Source organism: Drepanopeziza brunnea (assembly GCF_022702325.1).
Source record: "Drepanopeziza brunnea f. sp. 'multigermtubi' strain 214-2 chromosome Unknown ctg2, whole genome shotgun sequence".
Taxonomy (NCBI): domain Eukaryota; kingdom Fungi; phylum Ascomycota; class Leotiomycetes; order Helotiales; family Drepanopezizaceae; genus Drepanopeziza; species Drepanopeziza brunnea.
Genome location: NW_027094065.1, coordinates 768090 through 793492, shown reverse-complemented (window position 1 = coordinate 793492; position 25403 = coordinate 768090). Strand labels below are relative to the sequence as shown.

At 51.1% G+C, this 25403-nt stretch overlaps 8 protein-coding genes across 8 annotated transcripts; 3 read left to right on the top strand and 5 right to left on the bottom strand.

Annotated features, from left to right (window-relative positions):
• Positions 1-1045: 1045 nt before the first annotated feature.
• Positions 1046-2303, top strand: L3040_001438 (uncharacterized protein; the record flags this gene model as incomplete). Its single annotated transcript, XM_066156742.1, has 4 exons — positions 1046-1256; positions 1564-1811; positions 2001-2016; positions 2068-2303. The coding sequence occupies 4 exons, from the start codon at positions 1046-1048 to the stop codon at positions 2301-2303; spliced, it is 711 nt and encodes a 236-aa protein (XP_066012764.1).
• A 995-nt stretch (positions 2304-3298) lies between these two features.
• On the bottom strand, positions 3299-5651 carry L3040_001437 (uncharacterized protein; the record flags this gene model as incomplete). The annotated part of the gene is made up of 7 exons (XM_007292992.1): positions 3299-3309; positions 3397-3611; positions 3664-4087; positions 4182-4309; positions 4406-4713; positions 4812-5339; positions 5424-5651. The coding sequence occupies 7 exons, from the start codon at positions 5649-5651 to the stop codon at positions 3299-3301; spliced, it is 1842 nt and encodes a 613-aa protein (XP_007293054.1).
• A 739-nt stretch (positions 5652-6390) lies between these two features.
• L3040_001436 (uncharacterized protein) lies at positions 6391-7446 on the bottom strand (the record flags this gene model as incomplete). The annotated part of the gene is made up of 4 exons (XM_007292991.1): positions 6391-6831; positions 6912-6959; positions 7075-7198; positions 7319-7446. The coding sequence occupies 4 exons, from the start codon at positions 7444-7446 to the stop codon at positions 6391-6393; spliced, it is 741 nt and encodes a 246-aa protein (XP_007293053.1).
• Positions 7447-8319: 873 nt separating this feature from the next.
• L3040_001435 (uncharacterized protein) lies at positions 8320-10097 on the bottom strand (the record flags this gene model as incomplete). Its single annotated transcript, XM_007292990.1, has 4 exons — positions 8320-8439; positions 8500-9321; positions 9379-9741; positions 9792-10097. 4 exons carry the CDS (start codon positions 10095-10097, stop codon positions 8320-8322), a joined length of 1611 nt encoding a protein of 536 aa, XP_007293052.1.
• Positions 10098-12061: 1964 nt separating this feature from the next.
• L3040_001434 (uncharacterized protein) lies at positions 12062-12462 on the top strand (the record flags this gene model as incomplete). Its single annotated transcript, XM_066156741.1, has 2 exons — positions 12062-12080; positions 12239-12462. The coding sequence occupies 2 exons, from the start codon at positions 12062-12064 to the stop codon at positions 12460-12462; spliced, it is 243 nt and encodes an 80-aa protein (XP_066012763.1).
• Positions 12463-13877: 1415 nt separating this feature from the next.
• On the bottom strand, positions 13878-16120 carry L3040_001433 (uncharacterized protein; the record flags this gene model as incomplete). The annotated part of the gene is made up of 6 exons (XM_007292988.2): positions 13878-13934; positions 14005-15488; positions 15547-15631; positions 15688-15743; positions 15804-15971; positions 16021-16120. 6 exons carry the CDS (start codon positions 16118-16120, stop codon positions 13878-13880), a joined length of 1950 nt encoding a protein of 649 aa, XP_007293050.2.
• Positions 16121-18078: 1958 nt separating this feature from the next.
• Positions 18079-19183, top strand: L3040_001432 (uncharacterized protein; the record flags this gene model as incomplete). The annotated part of the gene is made up of 2 exons (XM_007292987.1): positions 18079-18233; positions 18340-19183. The coding sequence occupies 2 exons, from the start codon at positions 18079-18081 to the stop codon at positions 19181-19183; spliced, it is 999 nt and encodes a 332-aa protein (XP_007293049.1).
• Positions 19184-20895: 1712 nt separating this feature from the next.
• L3040_001431 (uncharacterized protein) lies at positions 20896-24690 on the bottom strand (the record flags this gene model as incomplete). The annotated part of the gene is made up of 3 exons (XM_007292986.1): positions 20896-24416; positions 24465-24542; positions 24597-24690. 3 exons carry the CDS (start codon positions 24688-24690, stop codon positions 20896-20898), a joined length of 3693 nt encoding a protein of 1230 aa, XP_007293048.1.
• Between the last annotated feature and the right edge of the window lie 713 nt (positions 24691-25403).

The window sequence follows — 25403 nt, the reverse complement described above, 5'->3', positions numbered from 1 at the left end:
CCCCGTTGCGTGCACATTCCCTTTGTCTCTTTCCGCATAGCTGTTGTAAACTCTGCCGACGGAGGAATCATAAGCAAGCAGAGATCGCTATCCCCATTCTATTCTTCTCTAAAGGGAAACACTCTGCAGTGTGGAACGCAGAGTACATCTTCCAACCTCCCCCTTTTTTAGTAAAAGGCAGTCAAGCCGTCAATAGTCTCTTTCTGTATTCATATACCGATACCGATACCGACACCAACATCGGCATCTTCAATAAAAACAACGGAAGCAGAATCCCTAAGCGGCGTCCCGAAAAAGGGTCTGGATGTGCTGGCTCTTCCTCGCTTTGCTTGACTGAAGAAGCTATAAACTCAATTTACGCATCTTCAAGATAGGTCTATCTATCGCTAGCGTTCTCTGCTACTCCCATCCAGTCATGTTTTAATATATAATTCAATCTGTCACAAAACTCGAGACGAAGCCTCTTCCTTAAATAGTCCGTTACATAACTAAAACTATAATTTACATATAGATAAATAGATTACGTTCCATTAATCGTCCCAGTGGTTATTATAAGCTAAAGTGATTTATCAGGATGAGAGATAACATGTGTATGAATCTTGGATTGGGTGTTAAGTGAGGTAGGGATGGATTGTTTAGCTAAGGATCAATCGAGTCGGGAGATCTAGATGCCTCGCTCGGAAGAGGAAAGAGGGCTCGCTTCGACTCGCTTCGACAAGCGAGCTTGGACCATAAACAAGCGGAGCAGTTTCCGGAATGGTCTATCTCTGCCTCTACCTCTACCTCTACCTCATCTCTACCTCTGCCTCCATCTCTACCTCTACCTCCACCTGCACCTCTACCTCTATCTCTACCTCTGCCTCCACCTGCACCTCTGCCTGCACCTGCACCTCTACCTCTATCTCTACCTCTGCCTCCACCTGCACCTCTGCCTCTACCTCCATCGCCACCACACCAGCAGCAAAAAAGAACAAGAACAAGAACAAGAGCTTCAAAAACAAAGCCACAGCCTCCGCAGCACCCGAGAAAACCAACAACAGTAAGAATGGAGCACAAGCCCAAGCCCAAGTCCACGCCCAAGCCCAAGCCCAAGCCCAAGAAGAACATGGCCCAGCGCGAACTCGAGCGCATGACCGCCCAACTCGGTGGCCAGTCCCCCCTGGTGACCCCCCTGGGCCCAGGGAACTGGCCGTCCCCCTTCTCCATGGGCATCCTTCCCAGCGCGCAGCTAGGGAAGTACATCAGGGCCTACTACGGTGCGTCTCCTCCTGTCCTTTTCCCTCCCCTTCCCCCTCCTTTTCCCTCCCCTTCACAGCCCTCTTTCTCCATCCTTTTCCCTCCCCTTCACTCCCCTCCTTTTCCCTCCCCTTCACACCCCTCCCTCCCTCCTCCGTCCTCCCTCCTCTGCCCCCATCCTCCCCCCCTCCCCAAAACAGAAACCCAAACCCAAACAAAAGAGACCATCCCATCCCCATCCCACACCCCTCCCACCCCCTCCCATCCCACACCCCAACTAAACCTCCCACCCCTCACACCAACTAACCCTCCCACCCCCCAAACCAGGCTCCCTCCTCTGCCATGACATCGACAATGCCCTCCCGGGCCGGCAGCCGACCAAGCAAGGCAGCCTCCAGCGCCGGTGGAGCATCGCGCCGAACCGCTTCCCGCTGCTGCTCCCGCTGTACAACGCGCACCGCTACCGCTTCGCCGGCTCGCGCGACATCAAGACCGCCGCGAGCCTGAAGCGCATGTGGGAGATGTGGAACGCCGAGATGCGCCGGCTGATCGACCTGGCGAACGCGAGGGCCGCGGTGAGTCGCAGGGCGGGTGGCGGATGTCTATCTTTACTTTTCCTTTCTTTTCATTTTCCTTTTTTTTTCCACCATTTTTGTTTTTCTTTTTTTTTTTTTTTTTTTTTTTTTTTTTTTTTCTATATAAGTTTTTGGATTTTGGGATTTCGGGGTCCAAGTGGCTGAGAACGGGAACGGGCATGGCAATAGCAATGGGGGCTGATCGGTGTGTGTATGTCATATTTCTAGGCCGAGGGAAAGACCCTGACGTATGTAGAGCTGAGCGACAGCGAGGACGAGACGGAGCACGACGATAACGCCAACGACGACGAGAAGGACGCCGACGAGGGCAAGGGCAACAAGCAAGACGGCAAGCCGGTGGTGGAGGTGGAAGACGACGACGATGACGATGACACGGAGGAGGAAGAGGTTGACGATGAGGAGACGGAGGACGATGATAGCGATGACGACTATAAGGACGACGACGAGACGGAGGATGAAGAGGACGAGTAATTGGATGCGGAGAGGAAGATGCGGAGAGAAAGACACACAGAGAGAAAGACAGAGAGCACACAGAGAGGCAGATAGAAAGAAAGAGAGAGAGATGTTTGTATATATATATATACCCTTGTACCAACCAAACCAACCAAATCAACCAAACCACCACACGATAATCCATAATCCATAATCCATAATCCATAATCCATAATCCATAATCCATAATCCATAATCCATAATCCATAATCCATAATCCATAATCCATAATCCATAATCCACAACAACCGAACCCATCATGCAAACCAATCCGCCACCCACTCAACCAACCAACCAACCAACCAACCACTCTCCTCTCCTCTCCTCCCCTCTCTTCCTTTTCCAATCCGCTCGCTACCCTATTACCTACCATCAAGCTTATATATATATATATCTAGCATCAACTCCCCCCCACCCCCCCCCCAAAAAAACAAGCTCACCAAATAACTGAGCGAGCTGCTTGTTCTTCTTCTCCCTTCCTTCTTCTCCCTTCTCTCCCTTCTCCCCCTTCCTCGCTACTTATCTTTACCCCTAAATATATATATATGTTCCACTCCTCAGGATCATCTGTAAAGATCAATCTAGGCATTTTGAAAAAAAACTCAAAGTCCAAACACCGAAAGAGCCTCCCTCCTCCCTCCTGATCCACAAAGCTGAATGGAACTCCGCCGACGGGTAATGAGTGAATGAGAGGGAGATTGGTAAGCCAAGGAGACAATGGAATGGTACTTGGAGGATAGTGGTAGTAGTAGTCGCGTTACCCTAGACTCCGTACACCTACCGCCATGAAAATCTCGAGGTACGACGACAGGTCGGATTTCATACACCAAGCTTTCAGATACACTTACAATGTCTTGGTCTGCAGTCACACAATTCGCATGGAAAAGTTACAAGAGAAGTACAAGTAATAAACTCCGAGATCTGTCGATTTAACAGCCTGATATTCTCACCAGATACTCTAGATCTACTGGACATCACTTGTGCGCTGTTCGGTACCCACATTGTCAGCAGTGCACCGATACCAAAAATCGCAGAAGATCAATGCGCTGAGGGACAGGGTAAGGGGACTTACGGATTCCTTCCTCGGAGACAGGCTTGATGCCAACCTCCTCCGCCGCCAGCTTCTCCTTCTTCATGCTGGCGTCTTCCTTCATGAACGGGAACGCGAGCACTTCCTTGATGCTGTAGTTGTCGGTCAAGAACATGACCAGTCGGTCAATACCCATACCCCATCCTCCGGTTGGTGGGAGACCGTATTCTAGGGATTGGCAGAAGTTCTCGTCGATCCTAGAGAAGGTCAGCATAAGTGGCACCCATAGAGCAACACTTTCTTTCGTACATCTGAGCCTCATCATCACCCTGGTCTTTCTGACTAGCCTGCTCCTCGAAGCGCAATCTCTGGTCGAAGGGATCGTTTAACTCGGTATAGGCATTTACGATTTCTTTCTTGCAGACGAAAGCCTCGAAACGTTCACAGAGACCGGGGTTGCTGCGGTGATACTTGGCAAGCGGGGACATCATCTGTGGGTGGCCAGTGATCATGGTTGGGTTGATGCACTTCTCCTCGATGAACTCGCCGACCAGCTTGTCGAGCATGCGGGCGTTGGTGAGAGGTGGTGAGCACTCGAGGTTCATCTTCTTGAGAACGCGGCGGAAGAATTCATTGGTCTCCTTAGTATGAAGTTGATCTCCGGGTGGAAACTTCTCGCCAGTAGCCTCCTCAAGGGCAGGAATCATCTCAATGCGCTTCCAAGGCGCGGCCCCTGAGATGGGTCAGTATTGAAGGCTCTCAACTGAGAGATACATCCAATAAGGGAGTATCCCCACAACGCGGAAACGGAGAGCCAGAGTACTCACAGTCGACTTCGTACTCTTCGCCGTGTTGCGTATGGTACTTGGTGGTGGTGCCTCCGGTAATGTGCTTGACAAGACCAGACACAAGAGCCTCTGTCATGTCCATAATATCGTAAACATCGGCGTAGGCCCTGTTTCACCAAGTCAGAATCATTTCCTTTACAATATACTCCAAACGCAGGGAGGAATTTTTTCGGGGATACTGGCATTCCAAAGGCGCAACTTACATGTAGAACTCGCAGGTGGTAAATTCGGGGTTGTGGGTAAGATCAATACCCTCGTTCCGGAATTGACGACCCATCTCGTAGACACGGTTTAGACCTCCAACAACAAGCATCTTGAGGTACAGCTCTGGCGCAACACGCATGAACATGTCCATGTTCAAGTCGTTGTGGTGAGTCTTGAAAGGCTTGGCAGTTGCTCCTCCAGCGATCGGGTTCATCATAGGGGTCTCGACTTCAACGAATTCTTGCTCATCGAAGTATCTGCGGATATAGGTGATCATCTTGGATCGGGTGAGGAAGACGTTGCGGGTCTAGATATCCAGGAATTAGCAACTGGCCACTTTTCTGTACATGTTCGTTGCCCCATATTCTAGGGCAATCGGCAGGCAAAGCAATCAATGGCGCATACCGGCTCGTTCATGATAAGGTCAAGGTATCGCTTCCGGTGTCTCTGCTCCTGGTCCTTGAAGCCGTAGTACTCGTCGGGAAGTTGGTGCAGACAAGGCGTCAACAAAACAATCTCCGTGGCAAAGATGGACAGCTCTCCCTCCTCGCCCTTCTCAATCTTGTTCTTTGGCGCCGTACGCCCCGGGTATCCCACGATGCCAATGATGTCTCCCCGCCGCAGATGTTCATGCTGTTGCTCGAAGGGGACGCCGTCAGGCTTGGCCTCCTGCAACTGGCACATAACCTGGACCTTGACGCCCGAGTCGCGAACATCGTAGAAGACGAGCTTGTTGCCCGAGGCGCGCTTGTTGTAGATTCTGGCCCCGACTCGGATCTCGAGGTCCTTCTTGTGCTCGCCCGACTTGAGAGATCCGAACTCCTTGACGAAGTTCTTGATGTCGTAATCGACCTGGAACTTGTGCGGGTAAGGGTTGGGGCTCTTGGTCTCGCGGAGCTTCTGGATGGTGCGTGATCGGATCTCGAAGTATTGCTGTAGTGAGCCCGCCTCAGTCAGTCAATTCCGCCTTGGGTATCCGACATTCTTGTTGATTGATAGAGGGCAGGGCAACGGTACATTTGGGTTCAATTCCTTCTCGTCGGCCTCAGCATTGCTCTTCTTGGCCTGCGCAGGCTTTGGTGGTGCTGCCGCCGCCGCCTCCGCCTTGGCTGCCTCCTTCTGTCTGTTTTTCTGGCGCTTCTTGAGCTCCGACTTGGACACGCGTTCACCGGTGACCTCGTCGAGATGGAGGTTCGCAAGGGCCTCAGCGGGCGCGGGTGCGGAAGTTTCAGGTGTATCCGCCATGGTTGTGTTGCTGTGTTTCTGTGGTATCGATGGCGGATGGCGGGGTCGTGATGATTTTCAAATCTTGTGGTGGGGGTTGAGTCATGCACGAGGTTTTGCCGAATTTGCAGGGCTTGAGGAGTTTCCTATATGTATAGGTAAGAAATCAACACCGTCAGAACCGAATTCGCTCTCTTCCCAATTAACTCCTAGATATATCTTTGAAGCAGGTTGGGGAGGGGAGCATATTTCAATAGTCAACTGACCGTCCTGGATCGCTCTCTTTTTTAAGGGCGATCCCAAGAGGTTAGCATGGCTAGTTACAGGAGCACCCATTCTAGTCGAGCACATACATCAGTTGCTGGGTCAACCTAATAGAGAAGGATTGTCATAATTGATATCACGATTATTCGTTTCTATATGATCAATCATTTTAAACAAGAGTCTTTCTTATCAAAGCCAGATAAGCGATCGATCACCATGTACCTAGGTAGGTACACATCAATACTACCACCCGAGTACAATGATGTCCTGGTCATTCTCAACTGCGCTTGATCTCCAGGACAAAATTTCAATATTCATTTAACGACTTTTGAAGCGTAAGACTGGCTAGAACGGAATATTATCGTCAAAAACTTCGCTTTCTCTCGCCAATTACTCCCGCTGACTTACACCTCAAAACCTTACAAATGGGAAGTCTCGAATTCATCTGGCTAATGACCAAGTCATCCACCCACTTCTCACTCCGGCCTCCCGTCGTTCAAGCCATCAAAGCAACAGTGCCCATCAAAACAAGACCGAGCACCATGATAACACTCCACTCACTTGTCTTTCCCGCACCATTCGGCGTCGACGTAGCAGATACACTCGGGTTGGTGCTTGCCGGAGTGCTGGTTGTGCTTGCTGCCGGTCCGCCAGGATTTCTCGTCCCCGAGAATGTCGCGCTGCCGGTGGAAGCCACAGAGGAGGTGGAGGTAACTGTGCTGCTCACATTGCCTGATACCACAGTCGACGCGAGCGTGGCTACCGCGGAGGAAGAGACAGATCCGATGGCGACGATTCCGCCTTGCACTGTTTCTGGGTCGGTGGCGGCGCCTTGGTGGAGCTGAGCAGCTTCTTTGTAGGCCGCAATGCTATGGTCCGCAGGAGGGTTGATGACCGCAGCCATGCCACTGACGCAGTGGGTGCGGACGGAGCAGTACTTCATCATAGTCAGCATCATTGTTTGGGAGCCCAAGATCTCCAAGATTTTGACGAAACCCGTTGAGGATTTGTACATACGAGCCAGATGGGGTCATTGGAAGTGACGTTGATGGTGAATGTGTTGGCCTGGATGATTTCATTAGTTCAAAATTGGCAGACTTCGGGACTCGATGCTGGGGACTGGGATTAGATGGGGATGGGTGGAGAGAGGACGGAAGGGAAGAAAGAAGGGTAGACTCACACCATCATCAGTTCCGGGAATGATACCTGAGAAAAAGGCATCGGTGTTTGGCATGCATGGGGAGTCGAAGGCGCCAGAGACGACGTTGTGCGAGCCAGAGCCGCTGTAGAAGTGGAACACGACGCTATCATTTTTCATATATCAGCCCTGCTGCCGTCCAGAGCCTCCGATCGAGTGAGTGGTGAGGGCTGGCACCAGAACAAGGGATCACGATGGCCTAGGCTCGAGGAGAAGGGGGACTCACCTATCTCCAATACTGGCTGTGAAGACATCAGGATCAAAGGTCAAGCCACCGCTTCCGACCTTGACGTCGATCATGGCGGCGAAGGCTCCGGCTGCGACGAGCAGGATGCTGATGAGGGCGGGAAACATCTTGGTCTGGTTTCGCTGGAGTCTTCGTTGATGTGGTGTACTTGAGCCTCTTTGCGACGTCGAGAGTTTGATTTTGGAGTGCCGTGCAGAGAGTGTCGTATGGTTGTCGTTGAGAGCAAAAGCTGAGGCGGGCGGGACGTTATAAAGCGGTGGTGTGGTTGTACGCAGTAGCTGGTGAATGGAAATGGGAATCTCAGCCAGCCAGCCATTAAATACCAAGCGGTGTGGTCTTCTGCCCTTTCCTTCCTCTCGTATGTAAAGTGTACGGTAGATTGTAGACCCAGCTCTCGGGACCTTCCTTCCCAGGTAGCACGAGATCGTATAGGACGACAGGAGCAGGAGCTTGCCGTCGGATCTTTGCATTCCCGCCTTCCTGTCTTACAAACCAAGCCAAACAAAATCGAAGGTACAGCGCTGCTCATGATATCATCATCCGTCGCGTGCAGCCGAGTCGAATGAGGCAGGTAGGATGCAGCCAGCCACCGGTGCGGGAGGTTCGAAAGCAAGGGCAAGAGCGGCGTGTGACGAGAGACTTAGTCTGTAGGCCATTAATATATACATATATGTGTATACATAAATATATATATCCTATGTAGCTTTTCATGACCCGTTTAATTCTCCCCTTTGACGTTAGAGAGATGGGCCAGATATTCGAGGATGGCCGAGAACTGAGTTGTTAGCAGATCAGAACAGAGCAGAGCATCGCTTCCATCGTGCTGAGAAGCACCCGAATCAAAGCAAGCGAAGCCAAGGACATGAAGCAGATGTGTACACACACACATATATATATGTAAAGACCTATTGATCGTTCACTACACATTTACACGTTAACGCTAAGATGCTATGTACAAGGCATAAAAAAGTCATAAAACATCATCCGGAAGCACTCGGCTTCACCAACGCCCGCTTCTTGAAGGTCGTGTTGAACCCGTATTGGCGGACAAACCACGCATTGTGGATGATCCACTCTTTGGACGGGTCTTGGAGTTGGATCTGCTCTGGTCAGCTTGTCTCCGGGTCCGATGGGAGATGGGAAGGGGATGAGGGGCGTACCTCGAAGCGTCTCAGGACGGTAGGAATCAGCTTGTACATCTCCAGCAAGCTGATGTTGCGGCCGATACAACTCCGAGCACCCATTCCGAACTGCAACATCACACCCGACATCTCTTTGATCCGCTTCGCCTCGGCCTCCGGGTCCTTGCTCTCGTCCGCCAACCACCTCTCCGGTCGGAAGACCTCCACGTCGTCCCCAAAGATCTCGCGGTTGCGGTGGATCACCCAAGCGCTGCACCCAACAATAGTACCACCCTTCACAAAGTGCCCCGCGATCTCCGCACCGGCGGCAGGGACGACACGCTCGAGCGGTAGTCCAGGAGCAGGGTGCATCCGGAACGCTTCCTTGATACAGGCGTCGAGGTAGGGCAGCGATTGCGCTTCCGTCCACGTCACGACGCCGTGCTCGTTGTCCGTGAAAGCGCCCTCCCTGGCCTTCCCATCGAGCTCTGCGTACAGCTTCTCCATGCAATCCGGGTTCTTCAACAGGTAGTAGAACACACTTGAGAGCGAGATCGCCGTCGTTTCGGATCCCGCAAAGGCCATGGAGATAGCCATCGTCATGACGAGCGAGTCGGTCATGAACTCCGGACGGTCGAATTTCGCCTTCACGAACTTGGAGAGCAGGTCTGGTTGCGACATGGTCTTGGGCTCAACGGACGGGAGGACCGACTTCCCGCTTTCCTTGGGGAAACGCTCGGCCACGCGGTCCTGGGCGAATTTGGCGACCGGGAAGGTGGCGTCAACGAGGCCATGTTTAGCGGCGAGCAGGTAAAGGGGATTCTTGAGGAAGAACAGGTCCAGCACGGGAATCTGACCGATCTGTGGAGGGTTGTCAGCTTTCTATCCAGAGAGAAGATTTATGGAGCAGAGACGAACAGGAGCGACGTAATTGAATAGTTTGTTGATGTAATCGATGATGCCGTCGACATCTTTGTTTTCCTCGAGGAAGCCGTGACGCTTACTGTATGTCATCTCGCCGATGACATCGAAAGCGTAGAATTGCAGCCAACGGGCGAAGTTGCAGCCCTTTCCAGTCTCGGCGTACAACTTGTCCGTCTGAGCGAGGAAGAGCTCGGTAGTGGAGTCAACAAAGGGTTCATACTGGATCAGCGTGGACATGGAGAATGCACTGTTCACACTACGGCGGAGTTGCGCGTGGAACGGCTCAGAGGTGGTGCTGAAGAGGGAAGGGAGACGGTGGCCACCGGCAACCGACTGCTGCACAGGGTAGAACTCGGACTGTGTCTCTGGTCAGCTCATTTTTCGTCACGCGTTGGGATATTGCGTACTTTCGTGAAACCTTTGTTGAGACCGTAGATAGTCTTCAGCGCCTTGGGGTTGGAGAATGATATGCTGTTTGGCCCTAGTCGGACCACATCCCCCAGTTGCTCATGGAGTCGGATGTGCTCGACTTCCGGCCGTCTCTTGTACACGATCCAGAACCTCCACCAATCTGTCAGGGAAGCAAGAAACGGCCCGGGATATTTGTTCAGGCCCCGATTGAACCGGTTGCAAAGCAAATATGCAACGAACACAACCCCGAGGGCAGCCGGCCAGTGAATCAGCAAAGCTGCGATAATCGACTCTACCGCCATATTTGGTGGCTCTCTCTCTCACACACTTGATCGAAGATTGAGGGAGGGCGGACGACGCGCAGTTGTAGTTGATATTCGTGATGATGGACAACGGGAGGGTGGTTACACTAAGACGGAATACCTCCTGAATGCGAACGTTAGATAGAGCGAGAGGAAAAGGGCTACTCCGCCTTTATAGCCTCCCGGAATTGCCCACGCGGGAAGCTACATACAACTATATACTAAACACCATTCCAGCCGCAGCACTCACGAACCGGCAGACAGCTGTAGTGCAAAGCCCCGAGCCAAGACTGCGTCCGGCATATTCTCTGTTTGTCGGAGGGTACGAGAGCAGAAAAAAGAATACCGCAAACTGTACTTCAGACCAGGGCACGCTGGAGGAAGACGTTCCATCCTATGAGACAGCTGCCGAAGGCGCAACGGCGAAATGGCGGCGGTCTCCTTGTCGACTCGAGTACCGGTACCAACCCAGTGGCGCATGGTGGGAGGATCCCCGAAAGGTTCTATTTACGGGCTACGGAGAGCTACGGGAGGTAGTTCGGCTGTCAGAGTCGAGGTTAGATGGTACTACGTACTTGTTTGCTGAATAGACTTGCCCATTTGGCCTAATCCGTGTTACTCGCAGCTGGAGACGAGATAGGGGATACAAGAAACAAGAGAAGGAGAAAGAGCAACAATAAGCGAGTCCAGGGCCCCGACAACTCTATTGTACAGATCACGCGATCTGAGGCCGGCAAATAAGAAGATGTCACGGGACCTGAGTTCGGCAAATGAGACGATGCATCTGCCGCGTTCTCCCTCTGTACCGAGTAGAGAATATTCTCGCAAATGCCGCATTGCGAGTTGCGATGTGTACGTCGTATGTGCAGCCCGGAGCCCCCGCGGCACCAAGATGCACGGCAGTTGTTTCGATCTCTCTGGGCACATTGGCCCAGGAACAGGAAGTGGCAGGAAGTGGGGCTGATCCTCCGTATTGACTCGGTTATTCGCAATGGCAACTGATGAGGATGAATAGTTGAGAGGTCGAGAGGTCGAGAGGTCGAGGAGCACGCCCTACGGAGTACTTCTGCATCACTTTGTCCTGTATTGTATTACTACCTACATGTAGCGCTTGACTCTCAACGGTCCGACATTGCATATGTCCTATTCCATAACCACCGCTTGAGAAGGGCCGGGCCGGGCTCCCGGCCAGTCTCATTTGGATAGCCTTTCGTTCAAAACCAAGTTGCTTCACCGTCCTTCTTCTTTTTTCTGTTCTTCCCTTTTCCTTTTTTTTTTTGGAGCTTCTCGCGCTTACCGCAAGATGGTCGAACTCTGTCACAATTCATCGAACGATGGCATGCATTCCACCTACCTAGCCTTTGGCCCTAGTAAGCTACAGGTAAGCATCCGAGCATCTGAGGATTCCCAATTCATGTACACTCGTGGCACTGGTTTCCATAAATGCTCTCTGATTACTCAATTTGGCCTGCCTAGAGGCGGAACCGACGAGTCCTACAGGACAGCCTCCACGTCGCATGTGGTTGTTGACCAAACAGTGGCAATCTTGCATCCGCTCGTAAAGATCGCCAAAGGCCATCTCTCACGCACTCGAATCAATGCCTCGTCGAGGGGCGATAGCGGTCGTACTTCTGTTGCTCCAACTCACAAGAGATTGGTTCGTTCCGGCTTAGTTGGCATGATGAACCCTCCTCCAGCCTCGCTTAATATCCAAGTTCCAAGTCAATACTGCCCTAACGAACTCTTCCTGCCTACTTGATTTCAAGCATGCCGCACTAATTCTCACCCGCTCAACACTGCTGCCCGCTCCCTGTTTTCATCTCCTAGCCGCAGATCAAAACAAGCATCATACATTTGCCGATTGCTCAGCATCTCGTTTCGTTTTGAACCCCCTCCTCCTATTACCGCCAACTGTATTCATTGAATTAGTAAGATTTTCTACAAGGTTGCAGACTCGTAGGGGAATGCACGCCGGCGGCGTCAGTAAGTACCCCTCCCCTTTCCAAACAGCCATCATCGCCGCGATAAACCCCCACCCAGCCTCCTTCCACCGCAAAGCCCTCCATCCAGTCACCCTCTTCACAGGCCTCCACCCCCCCCCCCCCCCAACTCTTACATCACCACCCCCTCATCCGCCACAGCCCGTGACCCTCCCCTCTTCACCACCCGCGAAGTCTTCTCCCCGTGGGACTCCTCCGACCTCCGCGCCGCGTTGGACAACGCAGCGTCGAAACACCAGGTCACCACCCTCGACAGCGCGAACCCGTACTTTTGGAGCTGGGAAGCACGCCTACCCCGGCCGCTTCTCTGCCGCTGTCGAAGCCCAACCCGTGCTCGTGAAGCTGCTGCAGACGATCGATTCTAAATCGAGGGATGGGCAGGAGAGGCCCCAGGACGGAGTGTGGAGCGAGCATCCCGCTTCCGAAGAGTGGAGCCGTGATTATGCTCCACAACCGGCGACGCTGAGTGAGGTGAAGCTGGTTTCCAGCATTGGGATTGGACTCGGTGGTCAGTCAGCACGCAGCAGTTCACTCGCGATGGCAACGAATGGATGGATGGATGGAGCCGGGGGCTTTGTGCGCTCTCTCTCTCTCTCCCTCTTGGTTGAGCTGCAGATTCCTCGTCCTCTGGATCGGATTTGTAGGGCGGGCTACGATGCCTCTTTTGTATCAGAGCTTTAGTGATCGCACACGGTAGAGAGAGTGAAATACACCGCGTCGAATCTTTGGAGCGTCGACTTTGATCGTGCGAGAGAGGCACGCGAAGCAAGCTTGCCTCTCTGTGTTCCAGGAGAGTGAGTGGCCTTACATACAGTGAATGAGTGGGGGCGCGTGCGAATCGCAGACCTAGTGGCGAAATGCTGCATTTCGCACCACAACCTTCCCAAGATGTCAAGCTCGCCGCCCCCTCTAACAGGTGAACGCCAACGCATGCATACGGTACCGATCCCACTCCAAAGAGCCCAAGCACACAATACCCCATTCAGCATCACGACCATTCCCAAACCCAGACATCCATCCTGTCTTTGATCCATAACCCACCCCCCTTCTCTCCGCACTTAGCAAATCAAACTCACCCCCACCCCTCCCAACCACAATAAATACTTCCATCTCCATCCAGAACTCCCCCTTCCCGCACACCCTCACACACTTATCCAATACCCAATCAAACCTTTTTCTGCTTTCGCCTTTGCCACCCGGGAAATCGACAGCCGTTTTTTTTTTTTCTTCTTCATTCTCCCATCGGCTAATCGGCTGATCGATGAGCTCGCTGCTCTGGTGACTTGACAATTGGATTGGGGAGGATAGTCAATCTACTCGTGTTGGGAAGTTTGAGGGGGGAGGGAGGGAGGAAGGGAGGAAGAAAGAAGGAAGGGGGTGAAACCAACTATCTATCGATCTACGCGAGGGGATTATCGGGATGATATATAATCATATTATATTGTATAAGAGGTTGAGAGGGTCGATGTAATGAGTGAGTGAGTGGAATTGCGAATGAGGAAGTAAGTAAGACAGAAAGGAGGCGTTATGCTAAGTTGGATGGTGCTGCAGGACCGGGCCGGACCGGGCTTTTACTTTTCCTTTCTAAACGCTGCCTGCTCCCTCCCTCTTTTTCTTTCTTTCCCTTTGGTACAATCGCGTGCGTCACTAAAAAATCACAGCGAGAGGACTGATGAAACCGCTATTTTTGGAATGAGTTCCACTGCTTTATTTGTCTAAGAGCCGCTGATCAAATCCTAACGAAAAGAGGCTCAAGTGGAATCACCACCGTCTCACCTTTTCAGATAGATCCATCGGAAACGATCCGGATGCGACCTTCTAACCGCGGAGCAATAGCCTGCAGGATAATTATGAGTGACAAGTTGGAAAGCCAGGCGAGGTGGAAAGTGTTGGTTTGGGTCACGTACCTTGGTCCAATCAACCTTGAACTCTTCTGCATTCATATTGTCACAGCACTTGGGCTGCCCGGGCAAGCGTGCCAGACGCCACCACTTCTTCATAATCTTTCTCGCCAGCTCGACCTCGCGCTCGCGGCCCTCCGCATCTACCCCGCTACGCGTCGGCTCGTCGGCGCCAGACTCAGGATCAGAATCGTCGAGGGTATCGTCTGCTGCCTCGGCTGCTTGCTTAGCTACTTTGCTCTCGGGACCGTTCCTTTGCAGCGCAGGAAATCCCTGGTTTGATGAGCCCGGGACAGGTGTATGTGGCTCCACGATCGGAGTGGTCGCGTCCATTGACTTCTGTACCCCATCCCAGTGCTTCTCCATGGACTTTCCCCACATCTTCCATTTCCCCATGATTTTCAGACTCATGAAATATTGTCGGATCATCATGTTGATCAGGATTCCGTTCTCTTCCGAGACGATCTCTTCAGCCTTCCCGCCCTCTGACTTTACGAGTAGCGAGTCGAAGCCATCCTTGCCGCGAGCCATATACCCACGGGTTACTAGAGTGTAGAGCTTGTCGTGATCGATTGGCTGGCCACCAATCCTGATCCATTGTACGCGTGAATCGGCTGGCTTGCTCGGATCAAACTCAAACTCGATGTTTGAAACTTGAGGAAACCGGCCTTCGAGCGCGGGGTAGAGAGAAACCGAGTTCTCAAGTGCCTCGAGTATGGCTTTGCCGCTGACCTTGATCACAACACATGGATCTTCAAAGGGAAAACAGTTCATGATATCTCGGACCTTGAGCACACCTGGTGGGTAAATTTGGTCACCGCGTATGGTGCCGGACGCCATGATGCAGCAGTCGCCACCATAGTGACTCCGCATCAGGTCGCAGATGAAGTTACCCATGTTCGACTCCTTCATCCGCACTGTTGTGAATCTTGCATCCAAAGGAGCCACAGTATATCCCAAAGGCTTTCCCAACTTTGACTTCAGAGATGTCGTCAACTTTTCCGTCAATTTAAGGGTGTCAACGTCTTCTGCAATGCTTGACATGGCATCCCGTCTGACGACACGAAAATCCCATTTCTTGCTGTCGCCCCCTTGACGCCTAGCCTCGATGTAGCTTAATTGTTTGAAGTCACTACCGGACCGCAGCACGTGTGTGCCATTGACGATGCTGTGCTGATAAAAGTGATCATGGCCACCCAGAACAATATCGATGAGGCCATCAGTCTTTTGCGCCAGTTTGTTGTCGTTTGGCTCTCTCTGATGAGTCACGGCGATGATGAGCTCGGCTCCTTGAGCACGTAAACCCGGCACCAACTCTTTTGCTACCGCTGAGACTGATTTGTAGATCAGATCGGGTGGCAGGGAGTTGATAGTATCAAGCCATTCGCGCTCGACAAGGCCGATTACGCCAATCTTGATGCCGTTCGAGGCTGTTAGCATTACTGTTTTCTGGGCATTTCCGAGAGGTACATCGTCTCCCAGAGCTGGATCTGTATTACGAAGCATCAGCTAGGAGACTTTCTCTGATACATGCCAAGACTTACTTACCGATAACGTTCGCAAGAAGCCATGGGAAAGAGCACTGCTTCGCCAGATGTCTAAACTGTCGAACACCGAAATCCAGATCGTGATTCTATAGCCGAAGAAATCAGTGATAGCTCATCACAAGTTGACCTTTGCTTTTCTTACCCCTACACAGGCAACGTCCGTCCCAATATCGTTTAAGACCGGGACCATGTGACTTCCTATGAATACGTTAGTTTACTCTGCCGCTTGATTCTTCTTGCCGCATTGAACTTCTATACCCTTAGTGACACTACTCTCCAAACTTGGATTGAAGGCATCCCCAGAGAAGAAGGTGAGCAGGTCCGGCTGACCCTCGAACTTAGAAGCGCCGCGGTACTCATTGCACAAAGTCTTAAACCGAGCAACACCACCTACTGGCTCCGCAGAAGATGCATCGATATGGTAGACTGAAAAGTTAGCAGCCTCTTCAGCCTCATTTCTCGAAGCTGAACTCACCATCATTGAAATGGAGTATTCGAAGGTCGGGTGGTAAAGAGGTGTCCCCAGAGCTGTAGATGACTTTCTCCTCCGCAGTGGGAACGTATTCTTCATCCATTGTGATCGAGGAAGATGAAGTACTCAGAGGTAGTTGGCGCTCCTCGCGTAGAACTCGTTCAATGAACGAAGCTGGGGTCACACTTCGCCACGCTACAGAAGTTCTTGATGCAAGACCGCTATATTGCTGGGGTTTCTTGTCGTTTACTGGTCAAGAATGCTCTCATGAGGTTTCTGTGTAAGCTCGATGTGGCTGTGGATTGTTATGAGCAGCGTAAGCGGTGTGAGGGACAGTTGAGGTTAAGAGGCTAGCCTTGATTAGGTAAGTTTCCAAGAGCCTGCACGTGAAAACTCACGCGGGGATATTCTTCAGAAGCTGAACGAAGTTATCTTTAAGCCATAAATAAACACTTCCATGAAGGATATGGGCAGTAAGCCTTTTGCAAATCTGTCCCCAAGTTACAGCTTTTAGAAATGCTGCAATATCAGAAACATCAACCAAACAGCTTTCCGGCCGACCAAACGTAGCTGTTTCTTCTCCACATATGCCTTGCACGTGCAGTATCGCCGCAAAGACTTCCTTCCACCCAATAGATCTTTCAAATATGCACGTGTCAATGCCGCCGTCCCTTGAGTACATATGGAAGAGAATAAGTCAAGAACGCCGGATTCACGCCGATTTTTCTTTTCAAGGATCATATTAGAATATAGCTCTCGATGTAAAATATTCAAAAGCCCACCCCACCATGTCTAGGAGCTTGAAGGCGCGCAGATTTCCAGGCGAACAAGCTACAAATATATTCCGGTAGTAAAAAGTTACATCTTAGATTTTCCATCGACGCGAAAAGGGAATAATACGCGCCAAGATAGCGGGATGTAAGTACTACCCGACAATGGTCACGGCCAGATAATAATTGTAAAAACACTCAACCAGCGTCGACGGGACTAGCGTCAGACTTCCACTGCTCAGCATCCTCAGCGCTTAGCGTACGGTAGCCTAGATAAATTATCCCTACTCATTAATAAACACCTTTCCAATTCTTATAGACTCTCATGTCTCCTTAGAGATCGACGCTCTCCCATTCCGCGGGACTAGAACTCGATGTTGAACCACAACCCGCGTCACTGCATGTTGTTTACAGCCTCGCTTCTAAGCGAGCCCTCCCACGAGGCAACCGCCTCCTGTGTAAGCAACTTCCGGCCAGGTGCAGAACTTACAGGAATGGAAAACTGAACTGCTGAGCAACGCCACTGTAGGCCACAAAGAAACGACCCCCGCCATGGTTGCATAATAATATGCTGATTGGAAACACAGCAACAATCGTGCGAGTATTGAGCGAGACTTGGCTTCCCCGGATCCCTGTATCTCTCTATACAGCAAGCAATTCCTAAAGCAAATCCTTCGGGAACGATACCATTTCTTGTCTCTATTGCAGACGTGAAATAGGGACGTCCTGCGTGATGCGCCTTTTCGACCATACTATATGCATTCCTATCTTTTCTATATGTCTTACCGCCACGCCGTTTCTCCTCGCAGACTTTCTTCGTTCTGAACGCAAAGTAGCGCCAATAGCGAGGACCAGATCAACCGTCTCAGAGGGAGCGCGGAATATTCTAATATCACCGACCATGCGCCGGAGGCGCAAGAGCCACCCGGTTGCACGTCATTGCCTAGCGCCAATATCAACAAACAACTCACTCTCCAACTAAAAAAAAAAAAAAAAATTAGTCGCATCCAACTCTAGGATAAATGAAAAGATAATTTCTGATTTTAACTTCTACCGTCTCGCGTATAAATGACCCCTTCACGGACTTGATGTCATACACCGGCTCCTGATACACAGTGCTTTTCCTGCTCTAGCTACCAGAAGGTATCATTTCCATTCATCTTCCACGTGCCAAGACGCCCCCGGAACGCTAGAGAATTCCATTCCTCAGATTCGAAATCGACTTCCGCCAAAGTTCAACGTGGGAGAGCAGGAGAGAAAACAGAACACACACACAACACAAACACGCGCGATGGCGACAGCAGCAAGGTCCACGCTCTCGGGCGCTTTCTTCGGTGCCGCATTAGTCGCAGCCGGCGTCTACTCGCCTTCAGTCATCCTCGGCCAGATGCAGCTGAAGAACTTCCACATGCTGAAGACGTTTCTGGCGGCGAGTGCTACCAGCGCGTAAGTCCCCACCCCCCCCCCCCCCCCCCCCCCCACCCCCCACGCTCTTACGAGAGTGGGTGGGTAGACATTAACCAAGCTCGTTCCCGTGCTGAGACTTTCGCAGGATTGCGATTATTCTTGCTAACAGATACCGCGTCTCGGCATGCAAGCCTCGGACTCCCGCAACGCTCGACCTCTTCGGTCCGCTCGATGGCAATATTCTCGGGGGCCTCCTCCTCGGCTTTGGCATGGCATTGACCGGCACCTGTCCAGGAACGTTGATCCCGCAACTGGTGGCAGGCGTGCGGTCTGGTCCGCTGGTCCTCTTGGGGGGAATTCTGGGCGGCATACTGTTTTCGAGATTCGGCAAGCCGCTGCTGGGAAAGGTCCGGGATGGGAACTTGGTGGACAGACCGACAGTATTCCAGCGGTTGAAAGCGAAGCAGGAAAACGCGACGGCAGTCTATGAGGCAGTGTGTCTGGCAATCATTGGAAGCTTGAATCATTACTTCCCAGACCGGGGAAGCTTGCTCGTACCAAGTGCTGTCGGGGGAACGTTGATTGGCCTGAGCCAAGCAACTTGCTTGATGTTGACTGGGAACACCTTGGGGATTTCGGGAGCGTATGAGCAGTTGGGCGATTTGTTCTGGTGGGTTGAGCAGTCCGTCCTTGGAGGCAGGAGGACGCCAAGACCATCTATCAAGGCAACATCCTTCGCCATAGGAACTGCACTCGGCAGCTGGGGCCTTCTTAAATACCTCGGAATCGCTACCCCGGCTTCGAGCATGGACATTGGTCCAATGCGAGCAGTATTTGGAGGTATCCTACTCATCTTCGGATCGAGAACAGCAGGCGGCTGTACGAGCGGCCATGGGATCAGTGGAATGTCGCAGCTTTCAATTGCGAGCATCGTTACTGTGGCATCGATGTTTGGAGGCGGGGTCGCATTAACTGCGTTGGTAGGATAGAATTAGAGCATCAGCAATCGCGTTTTCGTTCCTCTGTATGACGCTCAAGATATTCCCAATTCGTTTGCCCGAGTCCAAACAATGCCATAATCTGAATATTCGGCACGTGCAAAAATTGACGAGCGCCACTTTCTCAAATACTTACCTACTATGGTATACTCCGTGTGTTGGAATCACTCAGGTAGTGATCGTTCAGATGTGTGTACACACTGATTGAACCGGGTTTTTTTGCGCTGATGATTGAATTGGTTGATATGCTGTGAACAGATCAAAGTCGTATGAAAGGAGGGCGCCCAGCTAAAGCTCGGGCGCACAATCTCGTGACTGTTAAGCGGTCTAGTGATTCCTGTTCCAATACCGTAAGTAACTTTGTGACTACTTTGGTTAGCAGGTAAAAAGCATGGCTTGGGAACGGGTTTCAGCATTCAGAGCCAGGAGTCATTGCCAAAGTACTTTCATATATATATCCCCGACAAAGCTCCTTTGATAATACCATTTCAAACTCTTCATAACTTCCACTATCAAGAAAAGTCAACCAAACGAAACCACACTAGACCGAAACACAACCAACCTTACAGCAATACATAAACCTCAACAAGACATAACAGCACTGAAATTTACCAGATCTCGAAAGAGCGAGCCAGCCCTCAGAAGGAACTGACTACATCTTTCTGCACATCCCGTAGATTTCAAGAAAGACTAAAGATGTGCTTGATAACCACTATTCACTGCTACCACTGCGGCATCAAGCTCGGAATAAACACGACGTGGTGCTGGTATGCGTATGACATAGAACGTCTGTGCGACGGTCCCGACGTGAGGCGCTCCCAGAAATGGTTAAAGACTATACGTTGCTCCTTCTGCACCCTCAACCCGCGCCCAATACCTTCTCGCTCAGGTGCTGGCAGAATTTTTGCTGGGGCTACATCATCAGATTGAATCAATGGCGGCAATCCGGCGGGTGGGACAGCACCTTGAGTTGATTCAGATAGTTTTGTAAGAGCGGAAACGGGGGAGAGTTATTTTTAAAAATGCAAGTCTTTCTATAATTTTGATATGCTGGAGAAGTTTCCACTCGTGAATGGCAGTGAGAAATAAACATCGCGTCTCTAAGGACTTAGTCCCTCGGAGACAACAACTAAGTAAGAATCAAAACAATGCAGCGGATATCTTGAGAGTCTGAGAGGCTTGCAAACGTCACTGAAGTCAAGAAGTGACTGAAATTCTTCCCTGCTTTTACAATGCGTTAAGTACGAGTCATTACATCTAAGAACCAGATTCAAAACAATCAATATTCAAGAAGCTACTAAGACTTGCTTTCAATTGTCAGGACGAGAAAGTCTTCGTCGCTATTATCAATAGAGGAAGCTATGCCTCTGATTTGTTCCCAGAAACGCGAAGAGCTCAGAGCTACTATATCAGGCGTCGTATCAATCGGAAGCAGGATGTCATGAGGATTCCAATCCGAGAGTCTTGGCTTAACGGTCACGTGCTCGCAACAAATCAAGTTTGGTTTGGAAATGAGTTCCTATGTTCTCATTGCAGAGCTATAAATTGAAGTGTTTTTCTGTGGTTATTGTATGTATGTAAATGAATGTGGCTGAAGGATAAAACCAAACGCAGCAGATAGCAAACGGATCAGTGCTAACTCGCGACGAAAAACCAAACAATCTCCGTGCAGGTCTCGCTCAAAGCATCGCAACGTCTGTAGGCTAAGTAGTTGCGCTTGACTGCGGCTTGAACCATCGCAACTGCAAAGCAATCAGGATGACAGGCAAGACACTAACAATCTCACCCAGCCCAGCATACTGGGGTGGGAGGCGAGCAGCAACGAAGGCACCGGCCGCAAATAACACTGAGATAGAATTATAGACGAACGACCAGGCAAAGTTGAAGAAGATACGCCGGAATGCTGCTTTGGAAAGATCGATCAGTACGAGCACGCCTTCGAGCGCGGGCCTGACAAGCACGGCATCCGCCGCGCTCTTTGCAACATCGGTGCCACTGTTCATGTGAAGCCCAATGCTGGCCTGGGCAAGAGCGACAGCGTCATTGGTGCCATCTCCACAGAACAAGACCACTTTATTCGTACCGTCCATGATGTCTTTTATGTATTTCTGCTTATCGCCAGGGGAAAATCGTGATTTGACACGATTTGGATCAACTCCAAGCTCTCGGCCAATTCGTTGGACTGCACCGTCATCATCGCCACTGACGATAGAGACCGTGATGCCGCGACTTTGTAGTTCGGCCACAGTTGATTTGGCATCGGGACGGAGGGAATCGTCGAGGCCGAAAACCACCAGTAGGTTCCCATCAAGCGAGACGCAGAAAACCGTCCGCCCTTGGGAGAGGAGTTTTGACGCTTGTGGGACGTTATGAGTATTCAGCCATCTGGAATTTCCGCCCCGAAGCATCCCGTCAGCACAAACACCCTCCATGCCGCTTCCAGTGACCGATTTTACTCCTTCGACATGAGCCGGCTCGGTGCCTTGAGAGAGGAGGTATGATGCGACAGCGGCAGAGACTGGGTGCTTGCTGTTGATGGTGAGGCCAAGAACAAGTGACGCAGCCGATGCAGTCGGTGGTTGAGCCAAATATTCCGCAGCGGCGACAGTCAGGTTTCCTTCGGTCAAAGTGCCAGTCTTATCAAAGACCACATGAGACACCTTGCGTGCAGTCTCGATAGTTTCAGCAGATTTGAAAAGAACCCCATGTCGAGCCCCGACACCACCAGCAATGACAACAACCATAGGAACTGCCAGACCAATGGCACATGGGCATGCCACGATGAGAACTGATATGGCATAAGTGACGGCTTCCGTAACCGCTGTGCTTCCGGAGTGGTGACGGACAGCTATGCCTACCGCTACCTGGACCATGAATGTGATGAGCGTGAGGACGATGATTACTGGCACAAAGTACGAGGCCACAAGATCAGCAAGCTCTTGAATCTTAGGCTTCGAGAATTTGGCTTCGTCGACCATGGCGGCAATCTCACTGATTGTATTCTCTCCTGGCAGGCGTCTCAAACGGACGATGAGCGCACCCGATCCGTTGAGACAACCCGCTATGATATTAGAACCTGTTGACTTTTCGACGAGAACAGCCTCTCCTGTGATATGGGATTCATCTACCTCGCTCTCGCCAGAGATAACAGTACCGTCTGTTGGGATGCGAGAATCTGGCAAGATTTTGAGAATATCGCCATATTGTAGAACACGGGCATCAATCTCGTAGCCCCCAGGGTTATCGTCGTCGACTAGGAGTGCTGTTTGGGTCTGCAACGACCTCACTGAAATTGATTCAACAGCCTTGTGTCTAGAGAAGGCGCTTGCGAGACGCCCGACCATGATCAGAGTGACCAGTAGAGTGCTTGTCTGGAAAAACTCTTCAGTTGACAGCGGATTGCCGCTAACTTGGTATGCGAAGGCGACAACAGAGAAAGTGTATGCCGCCGTGGTGCTCAAGACGATCAATAAGTCCATCTCGATGACTCTGGTGAAAATCAGAGCTTTTAAGGCACTTGTATAGAACGGCCCAGCGACGACAGACTGAACTATTGTGGCCAATACCAGTGAGATCGACCCGTACAACGTTTTGCGAGGCTTGAGTGGTGCCCAGGCAAGTACCAAAACTGGGATGGTGAGAACAGTCGAGAGCAAAGTCATAAGAAATGTTTCCTTGACATGCTTACTTCCAGATTCGAGCTCGGCGTAGGGACGAGCAGGGGCAAGTGTTATTTCCCTGTCGAAGCCTCTTTGGAGAAGCTCACGAGCTCCAATGAGTTTCGCATCGTAGCCTAAGCGAACTGTATCGTCGTCAATTGTGGTCATATTTTCCACACCATACGGCATCTTCTGTTTAACAAAGTCTCTAGCATCACCTGGGACGATGATATCTATGCTCTGTCCCTTGGTGCTAAGCCTATGACAGGCAAACTCCGTTGTCTTTGCAACTTCCTTGATAAGCTCGTCGACGGAGGCTTTGGCGTCGAGGTCAAATTCCGCACGAGCCATCACCAGTGAGGTTTGCAGGTTTTGTACACCAGGAATAATAGAGAGTGACCTGAACAGCTTGTTTTCACAGCCAACACATGTCATGCCCTCGACACTGAGGACAATGTGCTCGGTAGCAAAATCCGCTCTCTCAATGTCTCGCATGCTCTGTTCATGAGAATTACGAGGCTTCAAGGGCTCGTTTGTAGTGCTAAGTGTGCCGCAGCAGCCATCTGACGAACTTCCAGTTGACTTGCAACCTGCAATTATTGTTTTGGTATCGTCTTTGTCGCAGCAAGACTCGGCGCAGTCATCATCAAAAGGAGAAAAGTAGAGGGGTTTTTGGCTACTGCAGCAATCATCTGTAGACACCTTTTTGGCAGTATCAGCCCCGGACTTGCTACTGCAACCCGACTTGGTACCGCCAGAGGAGCTTTGCGTAGAGTTTGCATCCATCGTTGGAAGGACTTTGACGGCAGTTGCCGAACATTGCTTTCCGAGCGGCGTCTTCTTGGCAATGGAAGCATTAGTCGATGGACCACAGCATGATTTGGCACACCCCGTTTTAGCAGGTGCACTGACAGGCCCTTTGCTACAGGCAGTCTTGGAGGAGCATTTTTCTTTAGGAACAGGCATATCTGGCTTCTTGCTGCAGCATGATTTGGTGGCACAGCTTTCCTGCACTGGGGGAGCCCGGGGGGTGGAATCAATTCCATCATTTCCCGAGTCTTTGCCACTGCAGCAGCCTGCCTTGCTTGGGGCATTGCTAGAACAGCAACTGGCTTTGTTTGAGTCCGATCCTTTCTCAATGACGAGTACTTGGGTGTCTGGACTACTGCCACAGCAGCTATCGGCTCTGCCTTCACCGCAACTTGGCTTGTTCACAACCATGGCATTCTTGTCAGTTGTGTCTGTTTTCTTCTTCTTCTTGGTGCAGCTATCTGGCTCCTTGTTAGAGCAGCACCCCGAGGTTTTAGCAGCTCGCAAACTGTGGGAAGAAAGGCTGGCTCGAGGAGAGACTGCTGCGTTGACTGCTCTCAGTGTGCGCTTGGTGTCTGGGGAGCAACAAGTTTCGAGGTTCCGCGCGAGGAGAGCTCTGCAGATACAACCAACAGCGTCAAGAGTTGCAGCATAACGCTCTCGTGCCGCCTTGAGTCTCTCATTGCGCGTGGTCTTCTTTGGCTTCGGAGCCGTGGCTTTGCCAGAGCAGCAGGCACTTGCACAGTTGGACGATTCTGCAGAATGTCAGAAGAAGCAGCTAGGAATAGTGGCGGCCCACGTACCCTTTGCATCTTCATCTTTGCTGGAATCATCTCCGTCTGCATCGCACTCCCTCTCCGCGGCGATATCAATGCATGCAGCTATTGCAAAAATATCAGTAAACATCCCGGATTTGAGTACTGAAAAGAGCTTACTATCACAACAGGCAAACTTTTGCTGCCCATCTTCCTCGGGGGAAACTGGTGGGCAGTACTTGCAAGAAGCAACAGCAATAGATTTGCCGCTCATACTGCGCTGGGTTGAATATTCTGTAGAAAATGCTGATATTGAAAAAGCTGGAGACGAAGTAGTGAGGATTTAAACGTGGGGGAGGAGGGGAGCTCGGAGTCGGTGAAGACGCACTCAAAAGTCCGATAAGATAAGCGAGATGCAGTCCACTGACTCGGGGGCAGCACACGTGTGGCCCGCATACTAAGTATCTGTCCCCATGCGTTGATCTTTTTAAACCGGAGAAAGAGTTTGCAACGCTTTGAATGGTTGGCTAAGCGCGAATTTTCTAAATTGACTTTGGATTCAAGATGATTTTCGCCATGGGGACAGATATCCTGGTCGCACAAGTATCTCAACTACTACGTAACTGATTTGCATCACATTGGAAACCGACTTTCCATCCAGTCTTTTTTGCTTACGGAGGATGTGGGAATATAGGGCATAGGCATCCAAGGTCACGTGGCTACACTAGGCAGCCGGCCTTGGCACTACTAGCATATAGCTCTCCCTCAGCTACAATAGCTGACCTCTTCAGACTTCACGAATACAATTGGTACCACCATATATTCGTACTTCTCATTCGGTACCTGTGATACCGACAGAAGATGTTCCGTTTCAATCTCAAGCCACGGTAACCGCCACATTCGTTTGCTGATCAACCGCGATCGGTCGTCGATGAGAAGTCCCAGAAGTCTTGGCCATGCCAGCTGCAGATGGTTGCGATTCAAATG